Raw genomic sequence first — 17852 nt, 5'->3', positions numbered from 1 at the left:
GCCCATCCTTAGTTGCCCTTGAGAAGGTGGTGATGGGCCTTCTTCTTGAACCCCTCTAGTCCCTGTGGTGAAGGTACTCCCACAATGCTGTTAGGGAGGGAGTTCCAGGATTTTGACCCAGCAACGATGAAGGAATGCCGATATATGTCCAAGTTGGGATGGTGTGAGACTTGGAGGGAAACCTGTAGGTGATGGAGTTCCCATGCACCTGCTGCCCTTGTCCTTCTAGGTGGTGGAAATCATGGGCTTGGGTCTGCTAGATTTCCACTTTTCCTTGCCTCTGACCTCATTTGTTGACCATAGTTGGTTAACTACACAAGTAGAGCCTTTGCCTTTTAGGGGTATGTACTGGTTTTGTATTGTACCAAATACTCCTTTGAATACTTCACTGTTTGTCCGTACAGGCTACCAGAGGCTTCTATGGCCGAAGATGGATGTGTGTTTATTGAGCTTCCAACAGATAACTTTCAAGCATATCAATCATTAAACCACCCACTTTGTCAAATAGCTTCACTATCCAATCCAGCCTCTTACCCGTGATTGTAAACTGCGATGTAGTTTTTCCGATCGGAATGAATTTCTCACGTCCACGGTAATGATAAACAGCTACCTCCATGGTATAGGAACCTAATGGGATATCTTCTGTGCCAATAACCAGCAGAGAGGAGGGACCATCCACTACCTGCCGGTACTTCCCTGGAAGACAAGTCAAAACAAACTAGTATATCAATTCCTTGTGACAGGCCATGCATCATTTTCCCAGCCATCAATTTCAAAGATCCTGAGCAGTTCATTCTTCCCACCGCACCAAAAAAGTTCCATTAAGAGCAAGTATAAGTAGCCTGTTCTCAAATTATTGAGAGTCCCGCAGTCTTTGTTCTCTGAACATCTCCTTTAGAAACCATTGTGCCCAGAATTGCATAGAGCATTTCACACGTGATTGTATCCATTTTAGATCTGGACCCATTTTAGATCTGTACATGTATCCGAGGACTCAATTCCTTTCAACAGCGTTACGTTTCCTGCACTCAATGAATGCTTGTTAATCATTCCTTCAATAAAATCCATCATTTTTGTGTAATATGCATTACTTTGTGTCCTTTATCAAATAGCATTTATGTAGCCAAACAATGATCAGCCTAGTGATTAATTAAAAATCCTGTAATGAATAGTCTAGCTTCAGCCTCACTGCACTACAACACGCGGAGTTCATCTCAATTGCCCACCCCGTGCTGCCCCGTTGTATTATAGAAATGGAGATCTGGGATAATTCCGTCTTAAAAAACCAAGCAAGTTAAATTATTCGTACCCAGTGTTTGCCACACAAAGATAAATTTGGATCCTTTCTTCTTAGAGATCCTTGGAAAGGGCTTTCCATCTGGAAACACCTTGTCAGCATGCTGCACTGTATCATTGGGATACACTGGCTCTCCAGCAGTTACATGTGTACCTGTAGGATATAAACAGGCAAATTTATAATGCCCCACACACAAGATAACACCAAATATGATACGTACATCAGCACTTCCTGGCACACGCAGGGAATGCCGTGAACTCAATGAAATTAGGAACTTAGTCCTTGGTCTCTTATTGAGATAATTTTTGACACATTTATTTTAATCTAGCTTTTTTGCATAGAAATAAAACATAATGGGCTGGATTTTCCAAGCCCCGAGGAGGCGGGACAGCCGGTAAACTCGGAGAAAGTGGGGGCGGTTGGCAAAGCCGCCCCCATCCCGCCTCCGTGCCCTTTTTCCAGGAGGCGGGAAGATGTGCAGCTTCGGGTCCCGTCTCCTGGAGGCGGGAAAGGCATTTAATCCTTTTAACTGCCTGTTAACAGGTAGTTAACAGGCAGAAAAAAGGATTAGTGCTACTTTCACCTTCACAGCTGAAGGCTTCCCGACCTCGGCGAACCCCGCCGGGTTGGAGGAGACGTGGAGGAGGTCTGCGGCGGTCGGAGGCACCTGAAAGTAAGGTGAGTGATGGGTGCAAGTGTGGAGTGGTAAATATGCAAGGTGAGTGATAAGTTTTTAAAAAGTGTTCACTTACCTGGTTTTCTTCATACAGCCTTTAGCCACGGTGGATCGGGAGAGCCGACATCCTGCTTGTCAATGTCACAGAATGGCTGTTGGAACCTCCGTTCCAATAGCCATGTGAAATTTACAAATTTGAAAGGTTTGATGAGTCCTCAACACAAGGATTCATCAAACTAAAGAGAATGTCAGTGTTTGACAGCTTCACAGAGCTGTCAAACGCTGACATTTTTTCTTTCAAGAAGTCTTGACAGATAGCACATCTGACGTTGACGTGATCTGTCAGTGACTTCCTCCCTAATTGGCCTGCTGAGCCTGCAGGGCGGGCTTAACAAGCTCAATCAGGGGAAAATCCCCCTGGTTGGTCAGGCGAGGATGGAGGCGGGACATTGTGCAGCCGTCCCGCCTCCAATCACAAAATCCAGCCCAATGTGGTCAGCAGCTGGACAACTAATTTGACTACACTGGGAGCTAAATGTTAATGGATGTCCATGTAACTCTTCTGCTAATGACTCATTTCCCATTTAATTGTTGAGTAAAATCTTTAAACAAAAACATTAGCACACAGGAAAGGCAATCCGAACTTTTAAGTATGAACTTCAGATAGCACTCTCAATGCTGGGCAGTTTTACAGCTGAATCATGTGTTCTTGTTCCTGTTGAGACCTGGAATGTGCTGAAGTATCCAAAGTTGAAACTTGGAGCGTTAAAAGTTAAAGCAAATAGCAACATAGAAACAGGAGGAGGCCATTCAGCTCCTCGAACCTGCTCCGCCATTCAGTTAGATCATGTCTGCTCTGTATCTCAACTCCATTTACCCGCCTTGGTTCCATATCCCTCAATACCCTTGCCTGACAAAAATCTATCAATCTCTGTTTTTACATTTTCAATTGGCCCCTAGCCTTGACAGCTTTTTGCAGGGAGAGAGTTCCAGATTTCCACTACCTTTTGTGTGAAGAAGTGCTTCCTGACATCACCCCTGAATGGCCTGGCTCTAATTTTAAGTTTATGCCCCCTTTGTTCTGGACTCTCCCACCGGAGTAAATTGTTTCTCTGTATCTACCCTATCAAATGCTTGAATCATCTTAAACACCTCAATTAGATTACCCCTCAATCTTCTATACCCAAGGGAATTCAAGCCTAGTCCATGCAACCTGTCCTCAGAATTTAACCCCATTTAGCCCCGGTATCATTCAGGTGAATCTGCGTCTCAGTCTTCCTTCCCTTCTACAATCTGCAACCCAAGATCACTGGCAACTAATCGCCACTTTGTGATCTCTCTGACTATGTTTAAACGTGGGGATTTCCTGCACTTTTGGTCTTAGCCGTTAATCTTCTATACTCAAGGGAACACAAGCCTAGTCAATGCAACCGGTCCTCATAATATAACCCTTTAAGCCCTGCTATCATTCTGAATAGCCAAGCCATTCCAAATCCTGTCAATGTTAGAAATGCTGCTGGTCATCCTCCGGCAAAAGATTACGACCCTTTTCATCCTTACCATTCAGAGTACAGTTTTCAGCCCAAACAATCTTTCCGTCAGACTGGATGGTCTGATTCCTTGGGAATTTCAAGTTAATGTAGAAGGTGGATTTAGCACCAGTTAAGGTGGGGGCATCGTTGTTAACTTCAATTGAAATTGGTCCTCCTGTAAATGAGAAAAAAAAAATCTGAGCCTGCAACACTTAAACATGTAGGTTATTTATAGGCGAGCCAGTAAGTTGTCCAAAGGCCTTGGCTACTTATCCCTAAACCAAGATAGCTGTTGTGTAAGTTAGTGATGGAACACTGGTTTGCAAACAGAATGAATATTATCCTATTAGGATCTTAATCTTCATAGTGCTGTTAACCCATGACTTCAGGGCAGTTTCAGCAAGTCCAAAGGAAGTCCAAAGGCGGAAGTCACACCCCCATCCACATCAATGGGGCTGTGGTGGAAAGGGTGGACAGCTTTAAGTTCCTCGGAGTCCACATCACAGAAGACCTCTCCTGGTCCCTCAACACCTCCTCTCTGGTGAAGAAGGCCCAGCAGCGCCTATATTTCCTAAGGAGGCTGAAGGGATGTAACCTGTCACCCCTGATCCTCTCTAACTTTTACCGCTGCACAATAGAGAGCATCCTGACAAACTGTATCACAGTATGGTATGGCAGCTGTAGCTACTATGACCGGAAAGCCCTGCAGCGGGTAGTCAAAACTGCCCAACGCATTACCGGCACCCGGCTACTGACCATAGAGCACATATACCAGAAACGCTGTCTACGGAGGTCACAGTCCATCATCAAAGACCCTACCCACCCCAGCCACAGTCTGTTCGCCCTCCTGCCATCTGGGAGACGCTACAGATGCATTCGCACCCGTACGACCAGATTTAGGAACAGCTTCTTTCCCAGGGCTGTCATCCTACTAAACTCCACAAATAAACTCTAAAGCCTGCACATCTGCCAATGCACTTTATTATGGTTATATTTATGTTAATGTATTACAAGCCAAATGTATGTTGAATGTTTAAATGTCTTAATCCAAATGTACACTCTCGGGAGCCGCAAGCCTACATTTCGTTGTACTGCACTTGTGCACTAACAATGACAATAAAAGTTGATTTGATTTGATTTGATTTGAAGTGCTCAAGAAATTAACAAACTACCAGTGTCCATATTGGTTTGCTTCAGAACTAATATTAGGGATTGTGCATGGGCTAAGTTCAACATTCAATTGTTTGAACACTTCAAACTGCACTTGGAATTGTTTGCATACTTACAAATTAACTTAATTTCCCCCATCAATTCTTTATTAAAAGCAACAATAGACCCTCCTTTGCACAGTTCCCTGAATCCATTCCTCTGATGCATAAAAACTCAGATGAGGGAAAATGTTCCAGCTACAAGATGAATTTTTGGAATGTCTACACCAAAATAGAAATTTGACAGTAGTATTAAAATTGTATAAACCTTCTAGGAATCAATTGTAGATTAAAAAGTGAGTGGTCTGAGGATTCCTAAGCTACTGCACCAGTAGGTGGTACTGTCAATGTAACGTTACGTGACAAATTGAGAACGTGGGGCACCAACTGTGGCCTACATACAAACTCCTAAACCCTGGCAACCCAGGCACCTAATTCTTATTTATGCTTGTGTTTCTTAATTCACTGGTTTGTCCTTTTTAAATGTTGTACACCTGGAGGTTTGGAAAGGGCTGTTTTTAAGCGCTGTTATCTCATTGATGTTTAAATTCTAAATCAGCTCTATTAGTGTGAGCAGCCTGAAATATCAACAACAACTTGCATTTATACAGTGCTTTTAATGTAGTAAAACATCCCAAGGTGCTTCACAAGAGCGTGATCAAACAAAATTTGACACTGAGCCACATAAAGAGATATTAGGACAGAAGAGGTAGGTTTTAAAGAGCACCTTGCAGGAGGAGAAGGAGGTAGAGAGACAGAGAGGTTTAGGGAGGGAATTCCAGAGTTTAGGGCCTAGACAGCTGAAGGCACGGCCACCAATGGTGGGGCGAAGGAAGTGGGGGATGCATAAGAGGCCAGAGTTGCAGGAACGCAGAGTTCTTGGAGGGTTGTAGGGCTGGAGGAGATTACAGAGATAGGGAGGAGCGACAGTGATAGGGAAGGGAGAGAGGAGGGATCACAGAGGAAAGGGAATTCAGATTAGCAAAGGGTGGAGGGATTGAGGCATAGAACAGTCAGCCATCGGGGCAGGAGAAATACAGTCAGTGGGGTCCTCTTTTGGTTAGACCCAATTAACTGTAAATTAACAGAACTTTAAATAAACCTTATCAAATTAAATTATAATGACATTACCCAGGGTGACAGTCAGTGGGGTGGGGTGGGGTGCTGTGGATGGAAAATGCAGTCAGGAGTATAAAAAGGAGAACTGAAGCAGAATAGGGGTAGCCTGCTTTACATAACAGATTTCCTACCATACCAATAAGGTTTGGTTTGATTTAGGATTAAAGGAATTATACTGGGTGATGTAATAAAACTCACTACGCACTTGGTTTGAGTATAAAGCAAGGCTTTAATCAACTTGTTTCAGAACATGGAGGTCTAGTTGTACTTCACTAGTTCCTTGTCTTACAAAATGTCCCTGGAAAGTTGGGCCCACACCCGAGTATTTATACTCCTTGGACGGCGCCACCAGCTGGCCGTCCAGCGTTATTTCATAAGTAGTTTCTTGATGATGAGATTTATAACACTGGGTACCTGTAAGGAGGGAATAATTCATGAAATCCTGATGTGTTCAGGACAGCTTCACCCGAGCATCCCAGTATCTACTAATTTTCACAAATCAGTATAATTAAGAGAGAATGAGAACATGCAACCTACTCCAGGCTCACATTCTCACCTTTCCAACAGTCATGCCATCTGGGGTCCCCAGCCTTCCAAACGGGATAAAGTTCTGAATTCCAGGTCTTGTAGCCAGGTAACCGTCTTGGAGAAGAGTTCTCTTTGTTCCTTCTGCGTCCATCATTAGGAGACCCTGTCAAAAGGCCATACCACAGAAAGACATGAAAGCCACAGTAGTGTATACTGCTCTACTTTAACAATTTAAGCTAGAAGAAAAAAAGACCAAGGTCTGTCTACTCTTCTGATTTTGGGCGATTCAACAAATCAACTGTAACTTAATAAAATTTAACAAATTAAATTAAAATTTGGTTATCGGTGGTGACGATGCACTTCAGTCCCCGCGGCGCCCGCCGGTCGCGGAAGGTCTCGAGCGTGCTGGCGGACACCACGTGCTCCATCTCCAGGGCCTCCCAGGCGCGAACATGGCCGCAGAAGAGAGGCAGGCAGTCGGGCCGAACGACCCCCTCGACTGCCCGCTGCCTGGACCAGTTAATGGCCACTTTGGCCAGGCCCAGGAGCAATCCCACAAGGAGGTCCTCCGACCCGCCCACTCCCCTCCACACCGGGTGACCAAAGATCAGGAGCGTGGGACCGAAGTGCAGCCAAAAATCGAGGAGCAGCCCCTTCAAATAATGGAAGAGGGCTGCAACCTCGCACATTCTATATAAACGCAGAACATAGACTCCTCCAGGCCGCAGAAAAGGCAGGCGGCCTGGGAGTCCGTGAATTGACTTAAAACCATATTGCACGGGACTGCTCCGTGCAACACCCTCCAGGCCAAGTCCCCAGTAGAAAAAGGGAGGACTCCCGCGTAGAGAGCCCTCCAAGGTCTGTCTAGTTTGCCGCCTACCATCCTGGTAGTCACGTGATACAACGATAATGGAGTTGTTGACTAATCACAACAATCAATGAGTCTACAACAGATCCAGACATGAGGTGAGGAAAACCCTTCCGAAATTCACCCCACCAGGCCACCACCATCCAAACACAATCCAAATGTTGCTTGTTTTTGGCTAATTGACCCGTGGTTAATTTTAAATTGAAATTGTTCTGCATTAGCAAAGGATTTTTTTTTAAAGTTACATTCATTCTTTCTCTGCTCTAAAAACGTTAATTCCCACAGTTTGTGTTTAAGTTGTTTTGCCTGAAGAAGCTTCAGGCTGTTGAGGCATGTGATGGATTCCATCTCCGCACATTGTGATGCAGTGAGATCCCTGCTGAGAACATCCACATCACATGCCTCCCAAAATCTTCAACTGATCTCTTTCATGTGACGGTCAGCTGAGGAACCTAATCCCAGCCGGTGAAAGAGGGGTTAATGAGGGCATCAGACCAAATACGTTTGTACCATTTCTTTTTAGACTTTTATGCAATTATACTTCATGCTTAGCCGTACTCCATAGCTCCAGGACACAGGTTTCTAGAAAAGCCGTTAGATTATCGTCTACAAAAGCTGCAAAGTCAGATTGGTTGCTTTCTTGTTTGTTCCTTGCCCTGCGGCATTGTTTTCCATACTGGGGCTGAATACGTAGAACACAGCCTACATATTAAGTTGGACAATTTGACATTTGTATTCTCCCGGTCTCCTGCAACAGCTTGTTTTGAAGAACAACAAAATGCAATGCTACCAAAGCCACTCCAAACGGAGGATGCTCCAGCAACACTCTGGGGCCAGACTTTCTGTTCAATAAATATAGTGAACGATTAGAAATTGCCGTGTGGGGGGAATCTGGGCAGAACATACCCAACAGACTATGGCGGTGAACTTCTGTGAGCGGCATAAACACCATTAATGCTGTGGTTTCCGCGACTCTTCCGCCAAAGTTACGGCGGACAAGCGGGAGAACCTTGCGGAAATTCGCCCCCTACGTGTGTGTTTAACATACGTCTGATCATTCCTGCCACTGGATTGGCCCCAGAGGGGCCTCACCTAGAGTGGTCAGACTTGAAATCACGGCAGAATGGCACACACTTAAAAAAACCAATCTATATTTCAGAATATTCCATGCGCAAAACTGCAAATTGCAGCCGAAAGACCATTTGCAAAAGTGCCTGCTTTTCAAATTTTCTTTTTAATCCTTTTAAGCTTCTCCTCGGGGTGACTCGAGCTCCGTTCCTGCTTTGCAGGGCGTGTGTTTAAAGACAGCGCACATACGCGAAAGATCCGTAACCATGGTGACAAGCTGGCTTGGCGAGGCATATGTAGCGTGTGCCTCATCTGCCAAAAAGATCACCAGCCCCCACTGATTAGCGCACCTTAGTGAAAAGCATTTTCGTCCGGCCGGATTGCCTCCCTCTCTTCCGCGGCCATGTTCGCGGCCGGGTGGCCCTGGAGATGGAGCACGCGGTGTCCGCCGGCGAGCTCGAGCTCTTTCGAGACCGGTGGGCGCCGTGGGGACTGGAGTGCGTAGTTGGTTTAAACAACCAAACTTTAATTTAAGTGGTTAAGTTTTGTTTCGGGGTTTATTGGACTGGTTGTTAGTGTATTTGTTTAATGTATTTTTATTGGTTTAAACAAAGAGGAAAAGCATTTTTGCGCTTGTTAAAACCTTGTTCTAGGCCAATCAAGGGGAACTTGTGCACAATTCTGCACTATTGGGTTCTCAAAAAGTATTTAACAGTAGGTCCTGGTCCTCAAACCCAGGACCTCAAACCCGGCACTAAGCTCATGGTCTACAGGGCAGTAGTGATACCTGCCCTGCTGTGTGCCTCAGAGACATGGACCATGTACAGCAGGCACCTCAAAGCACTGGAGAGGTACCACCAACGCTGCCTCCGCAAGATCCTGCAAATACATTGGCAGGATAGGCGCACCAACGTCAGTGTTCTCGCTCAGGCCAACATCCAAGCTCTGACCACACTCAATCAGCTCCGATGGACGGGTCACATTGTCCGCATGCCCGATACGAGACTCCCAGAACAAGCGCTCTACTCGGAGCTCCAGCACGGCAAGAAAGCCCCAGGTGGGCAGAGGAAACGCTTCAAGGACACCCTCAAAGCCTCCTTGAAAAAGTGTAACATCCCCACCAACACCTGGGAATCCCAGGCCCAAGACTGCACAAAGTGGAGGAGAAGCATCCGGGAAGGCGCCGAACACCTCGAGTCTCTTCGCCGGGAGCAAGCGGAAGCTAAGCGCAGGCAGCGCAAGGAGCGCACGTCAACCCAAGCACCCCACCCACCCGCCCCTTCAACCACCGTCTGCCCCACCTGTGACAGAGACTGTAGGTCCCGCATTGGACTCATCAGTCACCTGCGAACTCATTTTTAATGTGGAAGCAAGTCATCCTCGGTTCCGAGGGACTGCCTAAGAAGAAGAAGAAGAACAGCAGGTAACGCCAAGTGCCAAGCAGCTTAACAAGGAGGAAGACTTTTATATAAGTGTATAAGCAGAGGAGTTTTCTTTCTCATTCCATGGGTGCACTGGCTTATGCCAGGTTTTTCGAGGTGACAGTAGATGGAGAGGAGGTACACAAAATATATGACTTGCACTAAGACCTACCCCTGGCAGCATGTTTACTGCTTGTGTCAGCTCAGCTCAGCTCAGCTCACCTGCTAGCACTAAGTTAGAGGGTTGTGGGTTCAAGCCCCACTCCAGCTTGAATCTAGGTTGACATTTGAGTGCAGTGCTGCATTTTGGAGCTGCAGTCTTTCAGATAACATGTTAAACTGAGGCCCCATCTGCCTATAAAAGATGTTATGCACTATTTAAAGAAATGTATGGAGTTTTCTTGGTGTCCTTCCTATCCCCATATTCCTTCCTCAGGCACCACCCACAACAAATACTCATTTGCCTTTTGTGGGGTATTTCTGTATATAAATTGCTGCATTTACCTGCATAACAAGACTTCAAAAGTGATTTATTGGCTGTGAAGCACTTTGGGACAGATGTGAAAGGTGCTATATAAATAGATGTGCTTTCTATTATTCCAGCAAAGTGTAAACGGCATGCAACCAAAGCTGGAAAATAATGCACATCAATACAGGCTGTGTGCATGATGCTTTCATTTTGAGGCAATCAAGTCATAGCTCCAAAGATGGAGGAAGGAAGGATAGCTAGCTGCGTGGAAGTATAGGCGACTATGACTGATGACACTGCTGCACATTCTCCCATACCCCAGCAAAGAATAGATACAATGAAGTACATGTGCAAGCTGGTGCCCCTAGTAAGCAGACATTTGGGGTGAGAAACAAAGAAGAAAAAGAAAAGAAAGACTTGCATTTCTATAGCGCCTTTCACAACCTCAGGATGTCCCAAAGCGCTTTACAGCCAAACAAAGTACTTTTTGAAGTGTAGTCACTGTTGTAAATGTGAGAAACATGGCAGCCAATTTGCACACAGCAATATCCCACAAACGGCAATGTGATAATGACCAGATAATTGGTTATAGTGATAAATATTGGCCAGGACACCAGGAAGAACACCCCTGCTCTTCTTCAAAATAGTGCCATGGGATCTTTTACGCCCACCTGAGAGCAGACGGGGCCTCGGTTTAACGTCTCATCTGAAAGACGGCACCTCTGACAGTGCAGCACTCCCTCAGTACGGCATTGGAGTGTCAGCTGAGGTTTTTATGCTCAAGTCTCTGTGGTGGGACTATGAACCTTCAGCCTTTGCACTCAGAGGCAAGAGTGCTACCAACTGAGCCATGGCTGACGGGACTCTGAAGAAAAAACAAGAACATTTATATAGCGCCTTTCATGACCTCAGGATGTCCCAAAGCGCTTCATAGCCAATGAAGTACTTTTTGAAGTGTAGTCACTGTTGTAATGTAGGAAACGCGGTAGCCAATTTGCGCACAGCAAGCTCCCACAAACAGCAATGTGATAATGATCAGATAATCTGTTTTTAGAGGTGTTGATTGAGAGATAGATTTTGGCAGGACATTGCATTAGATATATTGCTGCTCCTAAAATTGATTTAATTTTTACTTAGTTATAGCTTTAGATCTCTGAACCATTTGCACAGGTAGGCTTAAAGTAATTCCGCTGTAAGTCTCTAAATCTGCATTAGTAACATAGATCAGTCTGTTGATAAAACTGTTTGAGAGACGTCGGTCACCTGTGTATAAAATTTTGAACTCAGGAAGCTTTAAAATTGACATTCATATCAATAGCAATAGGACTATTTAGGGAAGGAATGAGGAAGATGTTGGGGTTCAACTGGTTACGCACCAACCAAATGTAAATTTGATATTGGTTTACTGTCTTATTAAATACAGCTTTTGAAGTGTCTCCGAAAGAAGGGAGGCAGTTTACTAAATATGGACTTTCTTTCTCACTATGCTCTTCGAGAAAGTTCTGAAGACTTTCTGCACCTTCTTAATATGCGCTGATGGTAGCTTGATTCAGTACACACCTTTTTAATGTGCTAATGGTAGTTTCTGACACTGTATCTAATTATCACTTCGCTCCTCATCAGCAATGAATTCCCATTTTTTAACTCTTAAAGACTGCAGTAGCATTCCAAACTTATAAGATAATTAATAGAGTGACCTTATGAAGTCCAGACTTGTGGCTCTTCAATTCTGATAGCTGCAAAAAGGTCGACATTTCTGGAGATATAGGGAACAAAAGTGACTCCCCCAATGGCTTAGTGAGTAGATGCCCAGCTCAGTGATGTACTGAGATTCATACAGATGAGGTCCCAGGTTTGATCCCTGTTCAGTGCTGAGTGATCTGATTTTAGCCAGGGTGGCAGTAGGCACATTACAATAGCCTCAGTGACCCTGTAGTACTCTCCCCTTACCCAACAATGTCTGTGGACATTGGGAGAGGGCAGATTGGGCTTGGCTGTGATTTCTCTTCCTCACCTCCACACCATCGCACCCCCCTCCCCCGTAGTCAAGAACATAAGAAATAGGAGCATGCGTAGACCATATGGCCCTTCGAGCCTGCTCCGCCATTCAATAAGATCATGGCTGAACTTCTACATCAACTCCCACCCTACTTCATCTCAGCCTATCAGCATAACCTTCTATTCCCTTCTCCCCCATGCACCCATCTAGCGTCCCCCTAAAGGCATCCATGCCCCTCATCTCAACCACTCCCCGTGGCAGCATGCCCCCCACCCCCACCACTCTCTGGGCAAAGAAGTCTCCTCTGAACTCATTGGATCTACCAGTGACTATTTTATATTTATGATGATCCCTGGTGAGAGAAACCTGGTTTAGCATGTGACAACAAATTGCCCGTCAACCGTCTAGCCTTTCACATGTAACAATTGCCATTTGGATGGGGTAGCAGAGGGTTGCCAGTGCCTTTTGGAACTGTAACCTGCAAGAGGCTGGTACCTTCAGGAGAGGGAAGAAAATTGGGAAGGGACTGAGGGGAAACAGATGAATTGTCAAAGGCTTTGAAGAGAGAAAGAGGGAGAAAGAGCAGGAGAGAGGGAGAGAAAAGGGAAAGAGAGGGGGACAAAAAGAGGATGGCAGAAGAAAGTAAAAAGGGGAGAGCAAGGGAGGGACAAAAGGGAGAGAGAGTGGGACAGAGGGAGAAAAAGAGGGGTAGAAGTGTGTAAAAAGGGGAGAACAAGGGAGCGAGAAAAGCAGGAGAGAGAGGGAATGGAGAAAGGAAGAAGAAGGAGTAAAAGGGCAGCACGGTGGCATAGTGGTTAGCACTGTTGCCTCACAGCGCCAGAGACCCGGGTTCGAATCCGGCCTCGGGCGACTGTCTGTGTGGAGTTTGCACATTCTCCCCGTGTTTGCGTGGGTTTTCTCCGGGTGCTCCGGTTTCCTCCCACAGTCCAAAGATGTGCAGGTTAGGTTGATTGGCTATGATAAATTGACCCTTAGTGTTAGGGGGATTAAATATGTGGGGTTACAAGGATAGGGTGGGATATGTGTTGGTGTAGGGGTTATGGGGATCGGGTGGAATATGTGTCGGTGCAGGCTCGATGGGCCGAAATGGCCTCTATCTGCACTGTGGGGTTTCTGTGATTCTGTGATTCTGTGAACAAGGAAGAAAAAGAGGGAGCAAGCAGGATGGGAGGAGGGGAAAAAAGAGGGGGAGGAAGAAAAGAGAGGCAGGGAGGGAAAAGGGTAAAAAGGAGAGGGAAAGAAAACAATAAAAAAGAGAGAGACACACACAAACACAGAGACCGGGGGATGCCTTTAGCAATGTTGCTGTGTAAATGGCAGCTATGAATTGCGTTAAATGAACTTAGAGTGACTGTCATCCTCCCCGTGGACATGTAAATGACCTTGACTAAACACTACCCACAACAGAGAAGCAACTCAGTGGTACAGGGAAGATTTCCTCTGTTCAGTATGTGTTGTGAAATACTAAGTGTGTTCTTGATACAAGTATTTAAGACTTCACTACAAATAGCGAACAGAGAAAATTATTTTCCGTTAGCATCCCCAACACCCCCCAGGAGAAAAAGGAATACAAATGTGCACCCTACCAGCCCATGGTGTGCTGCATTGGTGTTGCAGTGTTCTACATCACCCTACAGAACTGCATCTCCGAGATAGAGAAGTCCTATGATTAGACACAAGAAAGCAAATATGTACCGAACTGCTATATTTTAACATGAGGCTTTTTGCTCAGTCTGAATGCTCCATTTGCTTTCTTGTTTTTTTAACCTAATTCAGCCATTTGATGCTTTATGACCTTTTCCTAACAAACTTTATCTTGTAGAGGAATCTTTTCACCTTGATGGTTGCACGAAGGGCTAAATTAGTCGGCTAGTACTTTGTGACAAAGAAACAATGTTGCTACATCCAATAGAATATAGCCCATGCTTTCTACTGCTACCAAAACACGATCTGTACTGGAGAAAAGGCAAGTCAGAATCTTTCACTGAGCACAGGCACAACAGCACAAACTTAGGACATTCAAAAGGTTAGAATTACTGTGGTCTCTTTATATTTCCTACATTACAAGAGTGACTGCACTTCAAAAGTACTTCATTGGTTGTAAAGCGCTTTGGAACATTCTAATAACAACAACAACTTGTCTTTATATAGCGCCCTTAACGTAGTAAAACGTCCCAAGGCGCTGCACAGGAGTATTTTAAGACAAAAAAATTGACACCAAGCCACATAAGAAGAAATTAGGGCAGGTGACCAAAAGCTTGATCAAAGAGGTAGGTTTTAAGGAGCGTCTTAAAGGAGGAGAGGGAGGTAGCGAGGCGGAGAGGTTTAGGGAGGGAATTCCAGAGCTTAGGGCCCAGGCAACAGAAGGCACGGCCGCCAATGGTTGAGCGATTATAATCAGGGATCCTCAAGAGAGCAGAATTAGAGGAGCGCAGATATCGCGGGGGGGGGGGGGGGGGGGGGTTGTGGGGCTAAAGGAGATTACTGAGATGGGGAGGGGCGAGGCCATGGAGAGATTTGAAAACAAGGATGAGAATTTTGAAATCAAGGCGCTGCTTAACCTAAGGGTGTGAAAGGTGCGATATAAATGTGAGTCTTTTTCTTTGCCACAGACTGATATTTTCGGTTTGAACAAGCACATAATTAGTTTTCCCTTTGCCCTGCTGGTTTTATTCTTTGGGAGTTTAAAATACCATTGAATTGCAACCAAATTCCTGCTAATAAAAACAGAAAATGCTGGAAACACTCAGCAGGTCAGGCAGCATCTGTGGAGAGAGAAACAGAGTTAACGTTTCAGGTCAATGACCTTTCATCAGAACTGGAAAAAGTTAGAGATATAACAGGTTTTAAGCAAGTACAGGGGCAGGGAAAGGGAGGAGGGTAGGAAAGAACAAAAGGGAAGGTGTGTGATAGGATGGCAGGCAGGAGTGATTAAATTCCTGCTAAATTGTGACGGCTCACAGTAAACAGAAGTTTGTATCAGAGCCTGGAGCCTTGGAGGGTGAAAGTCACTCTAAGTTAATGGCTGTGGAAGAGATTTAAGTAATAAGTTCTATACCATGAGATCACAAGTATAAACTTCCAGAAAGCTATACTTAGCTCTTAAAGTTAATGTAAGTGTGATCTGATCTGTAGCTAATTTACACTGGAGCAATTCAACTGACTGCAGCAGCTGGAGCTGTGAAACTAACAGTTTAAATTCAGTACAGTACCAACACCTCAGAGCTGTTAAAAATGCTCCCTCGTCTGACACCTGCCAAGGCACTTTGCAAGTCTAATGACAATTATATAATAGGAGGGAGGAATATCCTGAGCTAAAAAACATTCTTGATAATATTGGCAATCCATTCAATCCTAAAAGCATCTTTAAACCACCTATGATATATAAAAAGAAATATATATTCCAATCCTGGTTTGGAAAAAAAAAACAGTATTTTTTTTACATGTAGTACTTATTGTTTTAATAAACTTTTCCCCTAGTCCTAGATAAAAAAAAACCTGCATTGTAATTAGAGATTAAACCTGAAAACAGCTTTCATTCCAGGAATGTGTAACTGTTCTGTTTCCCCAGAGGGAAACGGGAGTTTTAGAATTCCCCAATGTCAGACAATTAGCAGTACAAATAGTAAGGTAATTTCTTGCAGAAACCACAACATCTTAAATGTTAAAAATGATCGTTCTATTTAAAACACATTGAACTTACAGCTGGCAACCATAGGAGCAGCACAAATGATAAAAATCAAGAGCAACTGCAAACCGCTCCACATCTTCTTCTTCCTTCTTTCTTCCTTCTTCCCTCCACGAAATTCAGAGACCAAGAGATCGCATCTTATATAGAAGCCACTTTTAAGTAAGTCGGAACCATCAAATGAATGTAAACCCAGCCTACTTGTGACATCAGTGAGGCAAACTACAACAGATTTAACCTTTTGAGAGCTGCTGGATAAATAGAATAGGCACTGAACACTTGTCTCCAATGGGCCAGAAATTCGTGACCAAATGCGTGAGTACGGTCGGGGTACTCGCGCATCTGGCCGTTGGAAATGCCGGCGTTCAGCATACACAGCGCATGCGGGGAACGCCGGCATTTCCAGTCCTCGGAACGAAGGGGTTCATAGGCACAGCGCGTGCGACTGCACAGGCAGCGCTTGCGCAGTGAACTTCGTAGATTTCATTCATGGATTCAGTGAGGGTAAGTCCTTACAAGTTACACTTGAAAAAAGCAGGTGTAAAGTTGTTCCAAGGCTGCGGAGGAAGATATATTTTATCGTGGAGCTTCTGAAAGGCAATATTTTTGTTTGGGAAAGGGAGGGAAGTTATTTTAAGAAATTTTAAGTAAGTTTTAAAGTTAAATTTTTTTTTTTTTAAACGGGTTTTCAGAACGGTAGGTAGAAGGAGCAATTGTGGCTGTGTGAATGGAATGTGAAAATGAGTGTTCTAAAATGAGTAATGTAACATTTCCAGCACTTTTAAGAAAGAAACTTTTCATCAGTAATAAGTAATTATGTATGTATGTCCGCATATATTCCTTTACGTATATGTATGTATGTTTTATATTCCTTTACTTATGTGTATGAATGTATGTTTTTAATTATGATTTTCCAATAAGTTACTTTCTCTGAAAGTCATAATTAAATAATACATTCATACACATAAGTAAAGGAATATATACATAACACGCAAAGGAATATATACAGACATACATACTTTCAGAAGCTCCACGATAAGAAATATCTTCCTCCGCAGCCTCTGGAGCAACTGTACCCATGCTTTTTTCATGTGTAAGTTGTAAGGACTTGACCTCACTGAAAGCATGAATGAAAGCGGCGAATTTTACTGCACACGCGTTCTGCCTCTGAACCCCTTCGTTCAGAGGACAGGAAATGCCGGTTTTCCCCGCATGCGCTGTGCATGCTGAAAACCGGCATTTCCTCCGGCCAGACGCGTAAGTACCCCGACCGTACTCGCGCATTTGGAAGGGAATTACTGGGCCAACATTTTACATGTAAATAAAATGAAAAATTTAACAATTGCACGATTTGCCCCCTCGCATCTGCGACTGAGGGTCCAAGGAGGTGCATTGCGCAAGAGGTCATCGTAGTACGTATCCTCACACTGTTCCCTTTCGGGAACTGTATGAAGTGGTGGAAGGATTTATGGCCGTGATTAACGCTCATTCCGTGACCGTAACCATCTTTGAACCAGCCATTAGGGTGGTTAGTCCTATGGCGTGAGGGTTTTACGGGCTCCCACAACCCATCTGAGGGGGGGGGGCCACCCACACCCACGGACGCAAGTATCCCGCTGGATGTCCACCCAGAATTTATAGTTGGAGCTCCGACTCCACTTGCCGGGACTGTCTGGAGTGGGGTTCGAAACCCTACTCCTTCTGGCCCAGCGGCGGGGATGCTTACTGCTACGCAAAAGGCCCACTCCGCACAAAAGGTGACACCCATACGTTTCCTGCGCCTTTTCCCTCCCCGTGACTGGAGCCCTATGCTGCCACTTGAAAGACCAAGCTATCATCTGCCCTTTTTGCGGCGCCTTTGACTTCTCATTACCAATGATGAGCAGGCCCTGTGCCTCCACCTCCTTGAGGAGATTGCTGAGGTCATCATCAGTTCAATTGTGAGTTCTTTTAATGCC

At 44.8% G+C, this 17852-nt stretch overlaps 1 protein-coding gene across 4 annotated transcripts in view; it reads right to left on the bottom strand.

Moving 5' to 3' along the window:
- Positions 1 to 16028, bottom strand: part of pmela (premelanosome protein a) — a 28651-nt gene extending 12623 nt beyond the window's left edge. For 3 of the 4 annotated variants that reach the window (XM_085972832.1, XM_085972833.1, XM_085972835.1), the window contains exons 1-5: positions 15910 to 16028; positions 6389 to 6523; positions 3534 to 3680; positions 1310 to 1450; positions 535 to 696 (exon numbers count right to left, since the gene is read on the bottom strand). In XM_085972832.1, the coding sequence (XP_085828958.1) occupies positions 535 to 696; positions 1310 to 1450; positions 3534 to 3680; positions 6389 to 6523; positions 15910 to 15973 (649 nt within the window). In that variant the 5' untranslated portion in view covers positions 15974 to 16028. Of the gene's footprint in view, positions 1 to 534; positions 697 to 1309; positions 1451 to 3533; positions 3681 to 6388; positions 6524 to 8134; positions 8555 to 15909 lie in introns of those variants that run through there. The other variant, XM_085972834.1, reaches the window with a different exon arrangement.
- Between the last annotated feature and the right edge of the window lie 1824 nt (positions 16029 to 17852).

This window comes from Somniosus microcephalus, chromosome 33 (genome assembly GCF_052327205.1).
Source record: "Somniosus microcephalus isolate GS21.2 chromosome 33, FLI_Smic_1.0, whole genome shotgun sequence".
Taxonomy (NCBI): Eukaryota; Metazoa; Chordata; class Chondrichthyes; order Squaliformes; family Somniosidae; genus Somniosus; species Somniosus microcephalus.
This window is presented reverse-complemented; position numbering and strand designations above follow the sequence as displayed.